Source organism: Pseudoliparis swirei, chromosome 14, assembly GCF_029220125.1.
Source record: "Pseudoliparis swirei isolate HS2019 ecotype Mariana Trench chromosome 14, NWPU_hadal_v1, whole genome shotgun sequence".
NCBI classification, from domain to species: Eukaryota; Metazoa; Chordata; class Actinopteri; order Perciformes; family Liparidae; genus Pseudoliparis; species Pseudoliparis swirei.
The window spans coordinates 2907670-2924840 of NC_079401.1; the positions used below are offsets into that span (position 1 = coordinate 2907670).

General features: G+C 48.3%; 1 protein-coding gene across 1 annotated transcript in view; it reads left to right on the top strand.

Annotated features, from left to right (window-relative positions):
- Positions 1-224: 224 nt before the first annotated feature.
- Positions 225-17171, top strand: part of LOC130204385 (activin receptor type-2A-like) — a 32416-nt gene continuing 15469 nt past the window's right edge. Inside the window, exons 1-3 of the mRNA XM_056431098.1 lie at positions 225-1217; positions 15076-15283; positions 16624-16757. Coding sequence (XP_056287073.1) covers positions 1163-1217; positions 15076-15283; positions 16624-16757 — 397 coding nt within the window. The 5' untranslated portion in view covers positions 225-1162. The remainder of the gene's footprint in view (positions 1218-15075; positions 15284-16623; positions 16758-17171) is intronic.

A 17171-nucleotide genomic window follows, 5' to 3' on the forward strand; every position in this document is an offset into this window, starting at 1 on the left:
TATTCTTTAATTTATACATGGATGAAATGCATTACAATATGTGTTAAATACACAACATATTTAAAAAGAATATAATAGAATAATAAGAAAAATACACAATATATACAAAATAAAATAGAATAAATTAAATACAATTAACTAACAAAGCAAACAAAAACTAGATATAGGTATATATGAAAACACTATGCTAAGGCCCACTTCATCTTGATAACAAGCCTCACATGTAATCAAATTGGATCAAATGAATCATATGGCAAAACAAAGAGGATAATAACAAGTAAACGCTAAATTCCATTCTCCATCTTATTTTGAAAGGCGTCACCGGAAGCTTCGCATAACCGTTCGGGTACCTCGAAGTCGAGGAGCAGTGACGCCATCTTGAAATTCGTCCCGACCGGAGGAGGCGAGGAGGAGACGGACTTCGGGGGAGAAAAAGGCAGCTCGTCCTCAACCCGGTGGCCACGGTAGCTGCGCGGATTCACGGCAGCTCCGCGGGTTATTGCTCACACGTGACACCGTTTCCACTCGTTTACTCGGGTCATTTCCACCGGGGAGAAGGTTGTTTGGCCCACTTTGGAGCTCCGTAATCGGCTGTTTCCCCGTTGGATCGGACGGGAGGGGAGAGAGAGAGAGAGAGGATTGCCGAGCTTCCACACGGATATAAAACAACAACAACAACACCCCGCTTTAAGCAGTCTTGTTTTTCTTCTACTTCTTGTTTGCTTGGTTTTTTTTTTTAAACTGAAGCCCCATCGCGGAGAGAAGTTTGAGAGTGGAGTGCGCTTGATTCCAGTCCGATGGATGTGCGCCCTGCCCGGCTGTGGCTCGGCTCTCCGCCCCGCTGGTCCGTCCGGACCACCGCTGCAGACACGTTCATGACAGCCCCGGCGTGAGCGCCAACGAGTCGCCCTCCATTGCCTCTCCGGACCTGGAAATACCTCCGAACATCTCCTCCCTCTTCTTCACACCCCTTCTGTTTTTTTTTGGGGGGGGGGGGGGGGGGACTAGAAAGGCTTGACCTGGGATATTTGGGATTTCCAAATTGACGTTTTTAAAGATGTCTCTTTTTGCAGAGACGATGCTCTCTGGAGCAGCAAGACATTTCATTTGAGACTATCTTTTTAGCTTTTGTTCTAGTTGGAGGATCAGATTCGGATGGAAAATGGGAGACGCCACCAAACTGGCCTTCGCCGTTTTCCTCATCTCCTGCTCTTCAGGTGTGTGTGTGTGTGTGTGTGGATTTGCATTGTTTCTTATCATCTGTGTCATGCTTATTGTTGCCTCCGCAGAGCTGGTTGTTATCTGAGGAGCATGCAGTGCAATGCAACAAAACAAAAAGGAGGGGACACGCCACTGTGCCCTTCCTTTTGCATCCTCCACGTGTGGAGATGCACTGTGCATGTGGTAGATCCCAGTAGGGAGTCCAAGATGGGGCGTGGGGACCACAAGGGGGTCCCTGAGAGGGGTCTTGTGGGACATACCAGTACACTATTAAGCTTAACTCCCTTTATGAGAGTAGAAAGACTGTTATACACTCGCAGCTAATTAGAAAAGCCCATTGTGACTTCAGGCTGATGTGAAGCTCGATAATAACAACACAACATTAGTCTTCAATTGGGACCGTCGAGCTTTTATCTTCACTCCTGCCATACAGCTCTAAAGGTTACGGAAAACTAGCTCGGCTTGACCTTTTTATTTTTTAGTGTTGCATTGGAATCGTCAAACCTCTTCGCGGCAGAGCAATTTCCAGGCGTCAAGCCGGAGAACATTCTCCACGTGTCCTGGTGTCCGTGGGGTGGATGCATAATGAATGTCGGCGGGGGTCGGCGAGGTGATAATAACCCGCCATTACTTCTTTTCGCTCGTAGGCGTTTTCCTGTGTGGCGTGCACAGCTTCAGCAGACTAGATACCGTCTTAAGGAGGCAGTCGATGCGTCGCCGTGAAGACGTCACGACGCATCGGGCGAAGGCTTCGTGGGCCTGGACCGGTCCCCCCCCCCCCGATGAGACGGCCTGTCCTCGCGTAACACCTGAATCCACCGCAATGTTTAACTAGAACGGGCACTCGGTAGAGCGCATACCTTCACATATCACAAGACTGGGCATTGAATTATGAACATTTTGGCATTAGTTGCATGCCAATTGGATTGAAATTGACCGTGCTATGGTAAAAAGAAGATTTTGACCTTTTCATGACCTTGACCTTTGACCCAACCAATCCCAAAATCTCATCAAAGGGTCCCCGGATAATAACCAATCATCCTACCAAATTTCATGCGATTCGGTTTAATACTTTTTGAGTTTTGCGAGTAACACGCATACAAATAAATAAATACATACACGGCGATCAAAACATAACCTTAGGTAATCACGGCGTGACTGAAAGGTGACGAATGGAAAGGTAAACCTGCACTTTTAACTTCTGTTTATGTCTGTAACGCCCCAAAGTGGGGGCAACGCTTTAACCTTTATGATGATCGCCAGGAGGCGGAGCCTAAAGAAAACACAGATGGTCCAAGTTGAGTGAGAATAAACATCTCACCTGGAGGCAGGTTTTTTCCTCTATATATGGCTCATCATTTGCATTGTTGTTGCTTATTATTTGCGTGCGAGTGCAACTTAAAGGCCGTGCTCCCAAAACATTCACGCTACCGTATGAAAGCAGTCTCACTTGAGACTTTAGAAATATAAAAAGTCGAATCCAGACTTCCCGTGGCGGTGGGGTCGTCCTCTTCCAGCCGCCGGTGTGTTGTGAGTAGCGATGAAAAGGCGTCTGCGTTACGGTAATGGTGGGCTCGGTTGTGAGCCAGGTGACGTCTTCATTGCACAGTGCAGCGCGTGATTATCCCACTCGCTCATTACCGTGTGAAGTGGGTAAATGAAGGCTTCCTACTTGAGGTGGAATAAAACATCTTCGATGAAATCCAAGCTGAGTTGAACCCTCCGATGAGGGCAGGGCGCGGGGTTTATTTGATGAATGCAGAGGAGCCTTTGTTGTTGTTGTTGTTCAAGCTCATTTCTGGTGTCGTGGACGTTTCTTCAGACGGGAATTGATGAGACAAAGCTGCTCGTTGGGTCATTAGTCGGCGCTTTGTCCGCATTTATCAGCGATATGATACGCAAACAATTAAAATTAGTACGGGCACTCGGTAGAGCGCATACCTTCGCATATCACAAGATTGGGCATTGAATTATGAACATTTTGGCATTAGTTGCATGACAATTGGATAAAAATTGACCGCGCTATGGTAAAAAGAAGATTTTGACCTTTTCGTGACCTTGACCTTTGACCCGATTGATCCCAAAATCTAATCAAATGGTCCCTGGACAATAACCAATCATCCCACCAAATGTCATGCGATTCGGTTTAATACTTTTTGAGTTATGCGAGTAACACGCATACAAATAAATAAATAAATACACGGCGATCAAAACTTAAATGGCAAAAGTTTAACTTTAAATATGAAGGTTTCTAGTCTTACTTCATCTTATATTATAGGACATTAAATACTGTTTGGAAACGTGCACTCAGCAGGTCCCCTGGGCGAGCTCTGTGAACTTGTGATTGTTATTTTACAGACCATCTGGCAGATTAATCACTGATTAATAGTTTCTTTCAGCTCGGGTTGTCCCCAATGTCATTTCTTACTGTTTCAAACTAATATTTAGGTTATCAAATGAAGCTTTGAATGTCCCCAGCCATATTCTATGACATCACCATATTATAAACATCAGAAAAATAGATTATTTGTCATTGCGGTTGTATTTTAATGCAATTTAAAGTTCCCACAGCCCAACTTGCAACCATAATTATGAAATTGTTCTGTATTTTTGCTAATTATGAACCAGTTTTCACTCACTCATCGATTCTGTAGTTTATAGGATTCCCCTTTTCACGTTTTCTCGATATTAATGAATATTCAAAGTCCCCTAATTGAGCTTTAAACCCAGACGTTCTCTTTACTCTGGGACTCGGTGTCTCTCGCGCTCAGAGAGCGGCGGTGGATGTGGAGCGTGACCTGGTTTACGGTCGCGTCCAGCAGCTGCCGGTGTTGTGATGCGTGGCGGCGTGCGGACAAGGCGGGTTCAAGGTCGTCAGCGTCGCCGTGGCAGGAGAGTAAACGTACGTCTAAAAAAACACAACCTTCCAAGGAGCCGATGAGGCGCACTGACTCCGCGTTTCCTCCGCTTGGCGTCACACGTGCGCGTAAACAACAACAATCCATCATCTCCACGCCGCGGTCAATTCTGCCCGCTCGCCGCGGCCGATAGGAGCCGTGACCTTTTGACCCCGCGGCCGGCTCGTTTCCCCGAATAAGCGACCGAGTGCGAACGGGTCTGAGACCGCGATGCTCCGCCTCCTCGCTCTAAAGGCCGCGCCCCCGGGGTGAAAGTGCGCGGTGCGTTCGTGGTCACCTGGAGGCAACGCGGTGTTTATCGGTCCAGTCCCGAGCTTTGTCTTCGCATTCGGCCGCCCCTCTTTCATTCTGCTCGCTGCAGCAGTTTCACACAGACATCGATCCTCTCGCACGCCAGTGTACGGTTACATCCACGCGGAGGGGAAATCTAACATTTACCAGTCGCATTAACTGGGCAAATTGGTTGAGTTCCCTGCCGGCTGCTGCAGGCCTCTTGAGCAAGACGCCGGCTGCCGCCTCCGGGCTCGGGGTTTACCGCCGACCTCTGACCTCACCAGAGGACTGAAGGCGGTGGCGGGAACGTTCCCTCCTGCACGCACTTCATTATCGGATCAGTCTTCACGAGATTGTTTTATTGTTTACGCACACGCGATATCTGTGCTCGACTTTGGAAGAATCGATGAACGCGTCGTGTTTAAATCAGTCGATTCACTGTTTGATTGCAATCCGAAGGCAACGCGCTTCACCTTCAAGACACGAGGCCAGTTCTAAGTGTACAAACCGACTGACGCTGATGTTTACTTCTTATTTACTCTTCAAATAGTTTTAACATCACTAAAAGGCACTTATTTAAATAGTTCAATTAAGTAGTGGAGAACGTCTCCGTGCAGCTTAAGATGCTGAAAGGAGCTTTTGTTTGTGGCGTCCCCGAGGCTGATGTCTTTCTCCACAACATGTAAATAAAAGCGTAAAACCCCAAAAATGTGGCCTTAATCGAATATAAACTGTAATTTACTGCACACGCGGTCTGAAGTTCGTCTTGAACTAACCTTCTGCTGCAGTGTTTTGTGTGTTTCCTGGAGCGGTCAGAGGCAGGCTACCCCCCCTCCCCCCCACCCCATATCTATTTCTAATATGTTCTCTTGCAATATGCAATAGGCTCCAGAAGCCCAGGTGTATCCGTTAAGGCCAGATGTCGCCTTGTTTCCCCATCGGGCCCCACTGGTGCGGGGCCGTGCATCATCCGGTGCTTTAACACCAGTAAACACAAAGGAGGTGAGACGGTGACCAGGTGAGCAGGTCTCTGCAGGGGGAGTTATGGCCCTCCTAGATTCAGCCCGAGGCCAGGTGTGCCGCGCGCCACATGAGCGCGCTCTGTGTCGGTGCGTGTTTTATTCCTACGCAGCTGCTCTGGAAGGGGTGTGTTTATACGGTGGAAATCAATATTAATCTCCAAAAGAAGGACTTTGGAGTCTGCCATTGATCCCAGCTGGGAGACGAAGAGCCGGTGGGCAACTTGGACGTCAGCCGCAGTCGACTTAATCCCCATTATGTCCACGGGACGGGCGTTAATGCAACAAAATGAAACGGGAGTGCAGGCGACCTTTGGGAAAGTTCACATCCCCGTTCCTCCGCTTGTGTCGCCGCCCGGTTCTTTGGTCTCCGAGCGACATTGGAAATAAATCCCCTTCCAGTCGCTCGATTGATCGAGTGTGAAAGGCACGGCAGGTGACCTTTAAAACCTTTTTTTAAATGATTCATTGATGTACAAACGGGTTTCAAAGGCCTCGGGCCTCCCGAAACACAGCTGCCACATAGACCACGATCTACACTTTCACTGTGAAGACTCACCGCGGCGCCGGGATCGCTATTGAGGGGGGATTGTTGGTCTGAGTAACGCAGAGGGGAAGGAGTGAGAGGAACCACCCTGAGGGGGGCGGAGCTAATGAAAGGTTATTTGCGCTGGATCTTTTTTTATAAAGCGGGGGTTAAGGGACTGAAATAACACCGACGTCTGATCAGCTCTCAGGTGGCGTTACAGTCAGCCATCGTAATTAATCACGCCGAGAAGCAGACGCCATTATTATTTCTAATAATATATTTTCCGTTTTAGTCTGTCATTTTAGTTTGTCATACATTTATATCTACTGGGGGAATCTTGCTGAATTTAATTAAATAAATGAATAAATACATTTTTTTAACTAGAACGGCACTCGGTAGAGCGCATACCTTTGCATATCACAAGATTTGGCATTGAATTATGATCATATTGGCATTAGTTGCATGCCAATTGGATAAAAATTGGTAAAAAGAAGATTTTGACCTTTCCATGACTTTGACCTTTGACCCGATTGATCCCACAATCTAAGCAAATGGTCCCCGGATAATAACCAATCATCCCACCAAATTTCATGCGATTCGGTTTAAAACTTTTTTTGTTATGCGAATAACACGCATACAAATAAATAAATAAATACACGGCGATCAAAACATAACCTTCCGCATTTTCAATGCGACGGTAAAGATCTTTTTGTAGGTTATTTTTTATTGGATATTTTCTTGGAGTTACAATATTTACTTTGTTTTTTGGGGTATTCATTCATTCCTATAAAAAGATCATAAAAAATAAATAAAAAAGGGAGCTCAAAAACAAAACAAAAAACCAAAAGGTCGCGCGCTCGACATCCGCTGCGGGCGTCGGCCGGTTCGAAGCGAAGCCGCTCGGCTCATTGAAAGTCACGGCCGATAAAGAGCGTCGGCTAAAAGCCCGAAATGCAAATGCGGCCCGAGCTCACCTCGATAACGGGTCGATGAGCGGCCCTGTGACCGTCGCCGGGTCCAAGTTCTACAAGGAAAAGCCAACGTCTCCTGCTCTCCTTGAGCAGCTTGGTGGTTAACTCGACCAATCGGAGGCCTCGAGGTACCGATGTGCTTCAATAGCTTTCTGGATAAAAGCGTTCCACCTTCCCGCCCTCCTTGAGGCGGTCCTCTCCTGTCATGAATGCGTCCCGCAGATGTTGCCTTTGTGCTCGGAGGGCTCCCGTCTAGACGGAGAGGCCCGGCTTGGACCCTTGATTAAAAACGGCGAGCTGTACATTCATCACGCTCTTGTTTCAGGCTCTCCGGGGTCCTCGCCGCTTTACTCCTCCTCTTCGCCCGCCTCTTGCCACGAAGGTCGCGCTGACCCCTTATCACCAAAAGCACTGAAGGGTAATGGTGTCGTGGGGGGGGGGGTCGTTATCCGGACGATATTGTTGGCGCCATATGAACCGCTAAAAAAAACCCATCGGTGGGTATTCTGGAGCTACATTTATTGTCCTGTCGTCCACACAGATAAACCTTTGGAAGCAGCTCGTAACATTTCAATTTTTCCCTCCTTAATTGCGTCCGTGTTTTCCGCATCCAGCGAGTCAGAATCCCACCGCGCCCCGAATGTAATATAGATTAAAGAAAAACACGAGTGTCGGCGTTTTATTTTGTCCGCTGGGCGCCTCGTGTGCGTCGTTAGTTTACACTAAACATAAAGACGGGCGGGCGGCGCCTCGCGGAGGAAAGAGGACGATTTATGGGTCCGTCTTGTGCGAGCGTGAAGCCGGCGAGGATTAAACGGCGAGCTGGGAGGCGGTCTGGGATCCAGTCCGGTCTCACCTGGGCCACGCCCGGCGCTCCAGATCCTTCTCCGGTATCGGGCGAGAGATAACGAGGGTTTCTAAGTTGCCCGTCCTGTAGAGCTCGTCAGGAATGCGGCGGTGGGCGTCGCCGGCCGAGCGGCACGGTGACCTGTCCGCCGCCGCCACGCTAATTGCGGCGCGGACCAATGGTCGAGCGCCGCCAGGTGCATACCAGCGCGGATTAAAGGGATTTGGGTTCAGTTGCTGAGTGCTGTGGTTTTTAATGCCCCCCCCCCCTCGCCCGGCCGTGGAAAGACTGCCGTCTTTGTGACCGGCTCCCCGACCGCGACGCCGCGAGATGACCGGCTCCTGGAGAACGATGCGAGACGTGATTAACACACAATTACACAATTACCTCCTTAAATACATCATTTCACCCGAAGAAGAGAGACGCGTCCGTCCTCACACACACACACACACAGTCTGAACTCCACTGTTACAGCAGAATATTAAGAATTCTTTTCCTGCTTTTATCAACTTGGTGCTAAAGCGTTAACTCCGCTATAATTAGAAGATTCCTGCTGAATGTCTGAGGTTCTTCACACATTCAGTGGCTTTGAGGTGAGTCAGTTGTGTGTGTGTAGGGGGGGGGGGGGTAACGAGTATTGCTGGACGTCACGGTGACCCCTGACCTCGGCCTGACCTCTTTCCCCAGCACATATATATTAAATCTATTTCACCTGATAAGTTGATCTCTAGAACGAATTCCATCGTCGTGAACAATCCCTGACACACACACACACACACACACGCGCGCCCTGATGAATGAGTTGTTTACCTCCTCCGCTGCCGAGTGCCGGCCCAGCACGCCTTTTCATTATGAGGCTGCTCCGCCGTGACCGGCCACTCTGAGGAAATCAGATCTTAGTTCTCTGGCAGAAACATGCCTGATGGACACTTCCTCCTGAACGTCACACTGTGATGCGATTACAGGCTAATAAACTCACCTGCGCTATCTCCCTCTCTTATTAAGGAGTGTGGCGTGTAATCACGGCGGAGAGGCTGAAGCGTAGTTTCTCGACTCTAGAACCGCCTCAAGCTGGAGGAGTCCCACATTCATCAGATTCTTTTATCTGTTTGGTTTTGGAGTAAAGAGAACCTGGCCGAGTGAGAGAGTGAGGGAGTGAAAGTCAAGAGGGAGTGAGGGAATGAGAGAGTGAGGGAGAGAGTGAGGGAGTGAAAGAGTCAAGAGTGAGAGAGTGAGGGAGTGACTGAGGAAGGAAAGGAAACGACCAGTAACGCCGCTTTGGCTGATGGTCGGTGTCATAGTTTTATGAAATTAAACCCGGGTTCAGACTGGTGAGTTTCTTACTTTCTCCAGACGTCTCGTGTTCTTCTTCTCCTCCTCATCGGTGCTCTGCCTCTTGTGTTTCTGTCGATACTCGAGAAGCTTCACGTTTCACTGGACACCAAAAAAACAAGTAGAAAAGTACCAAATAGAGTCATTTAATCATTTAATACCGAGAGCTTCCAGTGTGTGTTCCTCTAGGAAAAGTATTGTTTTGGGAAAGATTAGCATCGAGTAATGCTATATCACTTATATTAATAACTTCCTCAAGAATAATATAACTTGTTTGATGCGTCTGCAATAAATATGTTTACGTTCCTGTAAAAAAGGAAAGTATAATAAAAAAATAGAATAATCCTTCTTGTGAAAATATACAAGAAAAAAAATATCAATGTTTTTCTTTTTTTATCACCAAAGTTGTTTTTAGCACTGCATTTTTATTACTGCAGGTCCAATAACTTCTAGATGTGATAACTGTTAATATGACGCCGTTTCTTTATTTAAAGGGTACCTGTAGTGAAAACGAATATGTAGCCAGATCAAAAGATAATGTGTTTCTAAAGGTTATTCATGCACTGACGGTCCAGTATTCAATAACAATACGTAGTTTAGGCTGTTCAAAGTCCTCAACTCCGACATGCGACATTGCACTGGAGCTTGAATATGTCGCGGGTGGTGTGACGTCAGATCGTTGATAGATCGACAGCCAGCCACAGCGGATGTGTTCAGATACCAATATAAACAACGTCGAGCGCTCGCAAACAAATGCTGAGAGATTGATAATATGGACGATGAAAGATTGTCTGATTCAGCAACTGGATACTTGTTTGAACCTTTAAAAGCAGACTATCCCCATCTAGTGAATTGTGACAGCGATGATAGCGATGATTCTGATGAAGTTGATGCGAAGGACCGCCGTCCAGATGCTTCACCGTGCGGACCGTGCACGCAAGTCGGCGGACGTTTGGTGCAGTTGTGGAAATGTGCCACAGAAAACAGACATAGAATGCATTTGTTGTAAAGAGCACGAACTTATGTCCGATGATATCGTGTCATTAGACCTCATCTGCTTCACACAAAAGAGTGAGCTTGATAGCTACATCGCGCATAAGCCAGCGCTGGAGATGTCTTTCATTGATGCAATGTTCGCCGACATGTTCGGGGTGCTAGTGACTTTTTCTTTGCTCCGTCCGTCCCGATGCGCCGCAAACCGGTGTCGGAGCTCCGCGCACGAGACGGCGGGCAGAGGACTGTCAACGCAACACGTAGAGACAGAAATGACGTGCTTCTGCTGTAATGTGGCGCTATAGAGAAAGTGACAGGGGGGCGGGTCAAATTTTTTTTATGTCATGCGATCTACCAATACTACGCCGCGATCGACTGGCAGGTCGCCGCGATCGACGTATTGAGCACCCCTGATATAGATTGTGTAATTCTTGAGGCCACCGATCTATCCCAAGAAGCAACGCGTAGAAGTGGCTCCGGATGGGCTGAATTCCTTTCAACGACTCAACGTCATAGTTAGCTTTGACATGAGTAAATAACTAGCAAAATGGCTGCGCCCTGAAGCGTTCACGGACTCGGAATGTTGACAAAGAAATGTAAATCCTCGGGCTATGCGTGACTTGTTGACAATAGCGGCGGGGTAAATATGATTTATTTGATGCGCCGAATGGATGTAGCACGTTGTTGTTTTGCACTACAGGTACCCTTTAATGATTCTTCGTGAACATTGATCTTTACATGTAGTCCACTCTCCTCAGAGCTTCTTGCATGTTCAACTTTTCAACCCAATCTGGTAAAATGAGCAACATGTGAGGCTTAAAATGCCATTTAAGTGAGGACATTGTGGAGCTTCTTAACAATAATTAATTACAGGGTTCGTACGGTCATGGAAAACCTGGAGAAGTCATGGAATTTTTAAATGGTCATTTCCAGGCCTGGAAAAGTCCTGAAAAAAACTTGAATCCTAAAAGTTTTAGAAAAGTCATGGACATTTACGCCGAGTTTGAAATTATTAATATAAACAGATGGATTTGCACATAAATAATAAACATTTATTTTAGTGTTTAAAGGAATAAACATGTATAGAAATGTTTATTCTTTTAATCAAACTATTGTCTCATTCATTTGTTTCATTTAAGTTAAACTATGCTTTGGATTTCTCTTTTTTAATACAAAATTCTCTAAATTGTTCATGTTTATACCGAGATTTCAGTTTGGTTGTGGAAATTTGGTTTAAAGTCCTGGAAATCCACTGGTCTGCATGTGTAAGAACCCTGTAACGACATGTTCCTGCACCTGCAGGTCTGGAGCTCCAGCATGAGGACCTCGTTGAACTCGGGTTCCACCGCAGAACGTCACATTCAGGTTCTCAGAATTGCCTTTTACCTGACGTCACCTCTTGGCCGCCGAACAAAAGATAGAATTTTCAGAAGAGCCGGCAGCAGATAATCAGTAATCTCCAGTCGGCGCTGCCAAGTCCACACTCCTTTCCATCGTTATACTCTCTGGAGGGACTCCCCCTGCCTCCTCTCCCCCCTGTTTGCCGTCTAATTGTTCTTTTTTTTAAATGAAATCGGGACTAATTGCCTCATCAGAATGTCTCGTGCCCTCACAGTGAGCTGGACCGGGGCAGGAGGGGGAGGGGCTTAATCACCGCGGAAAAGAGCATCGGCTAAATGGCCAAAATGTGAAATGTCAGAGTGAATTCTCGAGCCACCGGGCAGGCGGCTAACGAGGGTCGGGGGGGGGGGGGGGATGGAGAAGTGGGTCGTGGCGTTGAGAAGTTTTGCAGAAACGTCCGCAACCAAAAAGTAGGTCGCGGTGAACCGTGATGGATGTCTCCGGCTGCAGGAGAGAACCGCGCGGTCACGCCGTCGCCCCGAGAAGAACGCCGGCGGGGAACGTCCCTGAAGGCCTCGCGGGGATCTGACTGATTGCACTTGTGCAAATATTCATCTTGATGAAGGAAAAGGAAGGACCGGCTTCTCCTCTCCGTTTCTCACCAGAGGCCGAAGACGTAGGGATAGACGCTCTTCTTTCGGCCTCGCGCTGCGCCATGACCATCAACAACCGCCGTTCGGCTTCTCCTCTTTTCTCCTTTCTTTTATTTTCGACGCGGACGTGAAATATACGCAACAAGAAAACGACCTTGAACCAACCGCGCGGACTCGGCGCCGACCTTCCCCCCCGAGCCCGTTGGCCGTTCCTAGGCGTGAGACGCCTCCCGCCTGAGCGGCTCCTCTCCGCCCGTGTGTGGAATCCCCGTTATTGTACGTCCTTGCGCAATCGCTCTGCGCTCACTGACATCATCCGCTTTAGTGAACTCTGAGCTGCGACTTAGTCAGAAGATTGATTTCTCGGCGTGGTTATCCTTCACATCCGCCGTGCTGCCGGGCAGCGCTCGCCCACCTCTGGCACGCCGCGCTATAGGCGGCCGTCCCGTCGCCTCGCTTCAGAGCCGTGATTGATTGGAGCTGTATTTACAGCGCGGCTCTGTTTGCAGTTCACACGGCTCTCTCTCTCTCTCTCTCTCTGAGTGGTTATCAATGGAGCGGCCTCGTGAATGTATATGAGACGATATCAGAAAGCTCAGGGCGGGAGGATCAAACCGAGCTCAGACGGGAGGATTTAACGCTTTTGTGTCGTGATATGTGATTAAATATCTTTGTGTTGAGGACGATTATGAACCTCGGGTTTATTATACCGGAGATCTTTCACTGTATTCTAACATGTTATTGAAAAAAAACATTAACGGACCGACAAAATCTGCAGATTAATAGCCAGAAAATAACCATCAGTTGAAACCGTGGCTTGGTTTATAATATTAACGCCTCCTGACCCATCAGAAGGTTCTTTAGGGGCGAAATACACGAGGGCAAAGGTCAAAAATTACCCCATAAAAAATATGTACATTTCCTAACCTGTCTTTGGGAATAACATTTATTCCGGGTTCGTACGGTCATGGAAAACCTGGAAAAATCATGGAAATTTAAAAGTCATGTTTCAGCTCATTTACGCCGAGTTTGAAATAATATGTTTTTTTAAAGAAAGACGCTCTAAATATAAGCCGGCGTACGCTCTCAATACGCACAATTGTTCATGTTTATACCGAGATTTCAGTTTGGTCGTCCTGGAAGAACCCCGTTTACTCCACCCGTTGCTTCGCCTCTGCACCGTGGTGACGTGGGGCCGATCCTCTCGTTGCGATTCGCTCCCGGGGCGAAGTGGAAACGGGCGAGCCCGGCAGCGCGGCCGACGAGCGAACCCTTCCGCTCTCGCCTCCTCTCCGTAATTGCGGCGCCCGGCTCCCCTCGAGTGGAGCGATGCGCTCACTCCCTCCAGGAGGAAGCAGAAAGGCGAGCAGGCCGGCGCCGTGCGGAGCGCACTTTAAACCGCTCAGGGGAGTTCGCCCAAACGCGGCGGAGCCTCGGACGAGGCCGCTCCGAGGGAGAGCGGCGCAAGGCATGCTGGGATGTGGAAAAGGCTCACCGGGCATTCGAGTTCACTGCAGTCGTTAAGTGCAGGGGGCGCTGCCTTAACCCAACAACTCCCTGCTGCACGAGGCTTGCTCAAGGGCGCCTTGGCAGTCGTTCTTTTTTTTCCCTTGCCTGGATCCTTCCGGAGCTCAAGCGGCGACATTAAAACTGTTGCTCTCGTTCATTTAGTGCCGGCAAGTTCAGGGATTTAAGACCTGACGAACTGAAAGGGGATTTGACGAGAAAAAGGGGCGGAGCCACGCCCTCTGCTCGCTTTAACTGGCTTCACTTTAGCCGCCATTTTTAATACGCGCTGCATCATCTTCATGAAGGTTACCTCCGTTCTGGAAGCTCGGCCCTAATTTCCCGACGCGCGGCGCGACTGAAGAGCCGGCAGGATAACGATCAGCGTTATTCTTGTTGTCTCGCACTCCTCTGTTGGATAACACGTTAAAAGAAACAATAAATAATAACAGTGCAAATATATGAGCATATAAAATGAGCATAAATACATACTTCATGAAGAAAACCTGCTATTTGTAGGTCAAATAGTTGTTGGTGGATCTGAACAGGAAGGTTTCCTCACATGTGTTTATGAGCACATCTGAAGAGACAATCATAAACTTCAGTAATCGCACATTAAATCCCCAAATTGTGTGATGGAATTAAAATAGACGCACATTAAAACAGATGTGTTGCACGATTTAGAGCCTCAGGCAACTTTTCCTATTTCACAGAGTTTAAAGGTCTGTTTTTTTGTAGCTTGTCTTTTGTAAGTGTGATTTTAAAGCAGAAACATATCAGTGAGTACCGTGATGATGATGAGAATAAGTGGCTTCTCGGGCCAGGAGCAGAGGGAGGGTTCACATCGATGTCTCGGAGCGGTAGAAACCGACTCATTGCACCTCGGGGAGCGCAAACAAAACGCCACGCAGGAAGCGGTCCCGGGTTCCTGAAGCCGACTCGTCTTCAGACCCGTCAGCGGTCTGAGCCGGACGAGCTCTCCGACGGGTGACGAGAGGCTAAAGTGACAAGCTGTCGCGCTCCGTTCTTCCCTGGATATCGGTTTGCATGAAAACACGCCGTCTGCGTTCCTCCGCGGGAAATCAGAGTCTTTTATTTTGGCGGGGTGGTGCGATCGGCTCACGGCTTTGTTTTCTCTGGCACACCTGGACAGTTTTTATTGCCCGTCTTCTGTCATTGATGTATTGACTCTGAGGCTCTCGAGAGAAACAAAAATAGTGAATTTTATCGTGACTACTTATAGCTTAAAGGCTGTAAAACACGCTGCAGCAGTTATTGACACTCCTATTTCATGCGTTTCATCTTCCAGCCACAGTGGCTCGTAAATCCTCAACTTCAAAAGCTGTTTGATAGAATAATTGCTATTTTCAACCCTCCGGGAAACGACTTCAATGCACGAATGCCGCCTTCAAAAAATACTAATGTGTCCTCTTCATCCTCTTCGACCTCTTCGTCCTCTTCGACCTCTGCAGGTGCCATCCTGGGACGCTCGGAGACGCAAGAATGCGCCTACTACAACGCCAGCTGGGAGAAGGAGCGCACCAACCGCAGCGGCATCGAGCCCTGCTACGGCGACAAGGAGAAGCGGCGCCACTGCTTCGCCACGTGGAAGAACATCTCCGGCGCCGTGGAGGTGGTCCGGCAGGGCTGCTGGCTGGACGACGTCAACTGCTACGACAGGTACGGCGTGAACACACCTGGACCTTCACCTGACCACCCTGTTTCTGCAGGGACACACTTTACTCCTCGTGTCTGTGTGTGTGTGTCTGTGTGTGTATGTATGATTGTGTGTATGTGTGTACATGTAGGTAGGTATGTATGCATATATGAATGTGTGTGTGTGTGTGTACATGTAGGTAGGTATGTATGTGTGTGTATGTATGATTGTGTGTATGTGTGTACATGTAGGTATGTGTGTGTATGCATGTATGTATGCATATATGATTGTGTGTGTATGTGTGTGTACGTATGCATGTATTTGTGTATGTGTGTGTACATGTGTGTGTGCATGCATTTATTTTTCCGTGTGTATGAATGTATGTATGTATCACATATGTGTGTCCACATGCACACATACACACATACATAGATGCATAAATACATGCATGCACACACACATGCATACATGTACACATACCCAAATACATGCATACGTACACACACATACACACAAAATCATATATGCATGTATGTATGTATGCATACACGCATGTGTGCATACATACATGTATGCACACATGCATACACACATATGTGATACACACACACACATGTACAGACATGCATACAGCCTCTGAAGCTCAGCAGCTGCACATTAACCCCCGCCGCGCCGCTCTGTGGCGCTCCTGAGGCTCCTGGCGCTCCGCTCCTCCTGAGCGTCCCCGTCCCAGCGACTGGCACCAGGCTGCGTTTCTAATGACCAGCAGTAAACAGATATTAATCGGCGGTATTATTCTGGTTTCCTCTGACACAGGCTGCCGGGCGGAGCCGGTTCTGCTCGTTTCCCTTTTGATTCCCGGCGATAAAGTTTCTGTTGATTCTGCAGCCCGCACAATTTGGGCACCTCTGCTCAGACGGCGCCGCCTCGCCTCCCCGGAGAGCCCGGAGCGAGTCGAGGGCGGCCGCCACTTCCTTTGGCTTTTATCTGATGACTGTGTGTGAGTGTGAAAGAGAGAGAGAGTGTGCGATTGTTAGTGTACACGAGTATGTGTGGGAGTTACATTTTTTATAAATGTTTTTCTTTCATGTCGAGAGGAAGTGTGAGTATGTGTGTGGAAGTGCGCGCATGTTCCAAGTGTGTTGGTGCGCTTTTCAGAAAATGTCTTCTGCAGTGATTGCTCCAGAACTGTGTGTGTGTGTGTGTGTGTGTGTGTGTGTGTGTGTGTGTGTGTGTGTGCACATGCAGATGATGGTTTTGTTCCCCTGCGTACGATGCACTCACTCGCACTTAAATAAAATAAATTGCCTCTGTGTCCTCTGAGCAGAGAGACTGACGAGGTCCGCCTCTGTGTCCTCTGCAGTAACGAGTGTGTGGAGAGGAAGGAGAGCCCCGACGTCTTCTTCTGCTGCTGCGAAGGCAACCTGTGCAACGAGAGGTTCCTGTACGCCCCGGACGCCACGCCGCAGATCTACCCGCACCACTCCACCGCCTACAGTACGTACGGGCCGGCACGCACACGCCGCTTAACTCCAGTTGGGAGCGACAACACTCATTTACACAACGTCCACGCTTTTATTTTGGCGAGTCGGTCCTCCACAGCGTCATGTGAGGTACTCGTGCTCTGGATGTCTGCCGGCGCCCTAAATGATGCATCTTACCAATAAAGGCCCCGATAAACCGATCCTCCCTCCTCCTCATCCTCTGGCGAACGTGTCAGCGCGACACCTTGATATTCATTTGTTTATGATTCCTACTTTTGCTTTAAAGGGTAAAAGGTTTAAAAGAGTTCTTTGATAACCAGAGTTTCTATGTGAGGAACAGACAGTGAGACTGATTCAAACCACATCTGGCGGTTCTGGCGTCTCTGGCGTCTCTGGCGTCCTTGTCCTAAATTGTCCAACAGGCCCG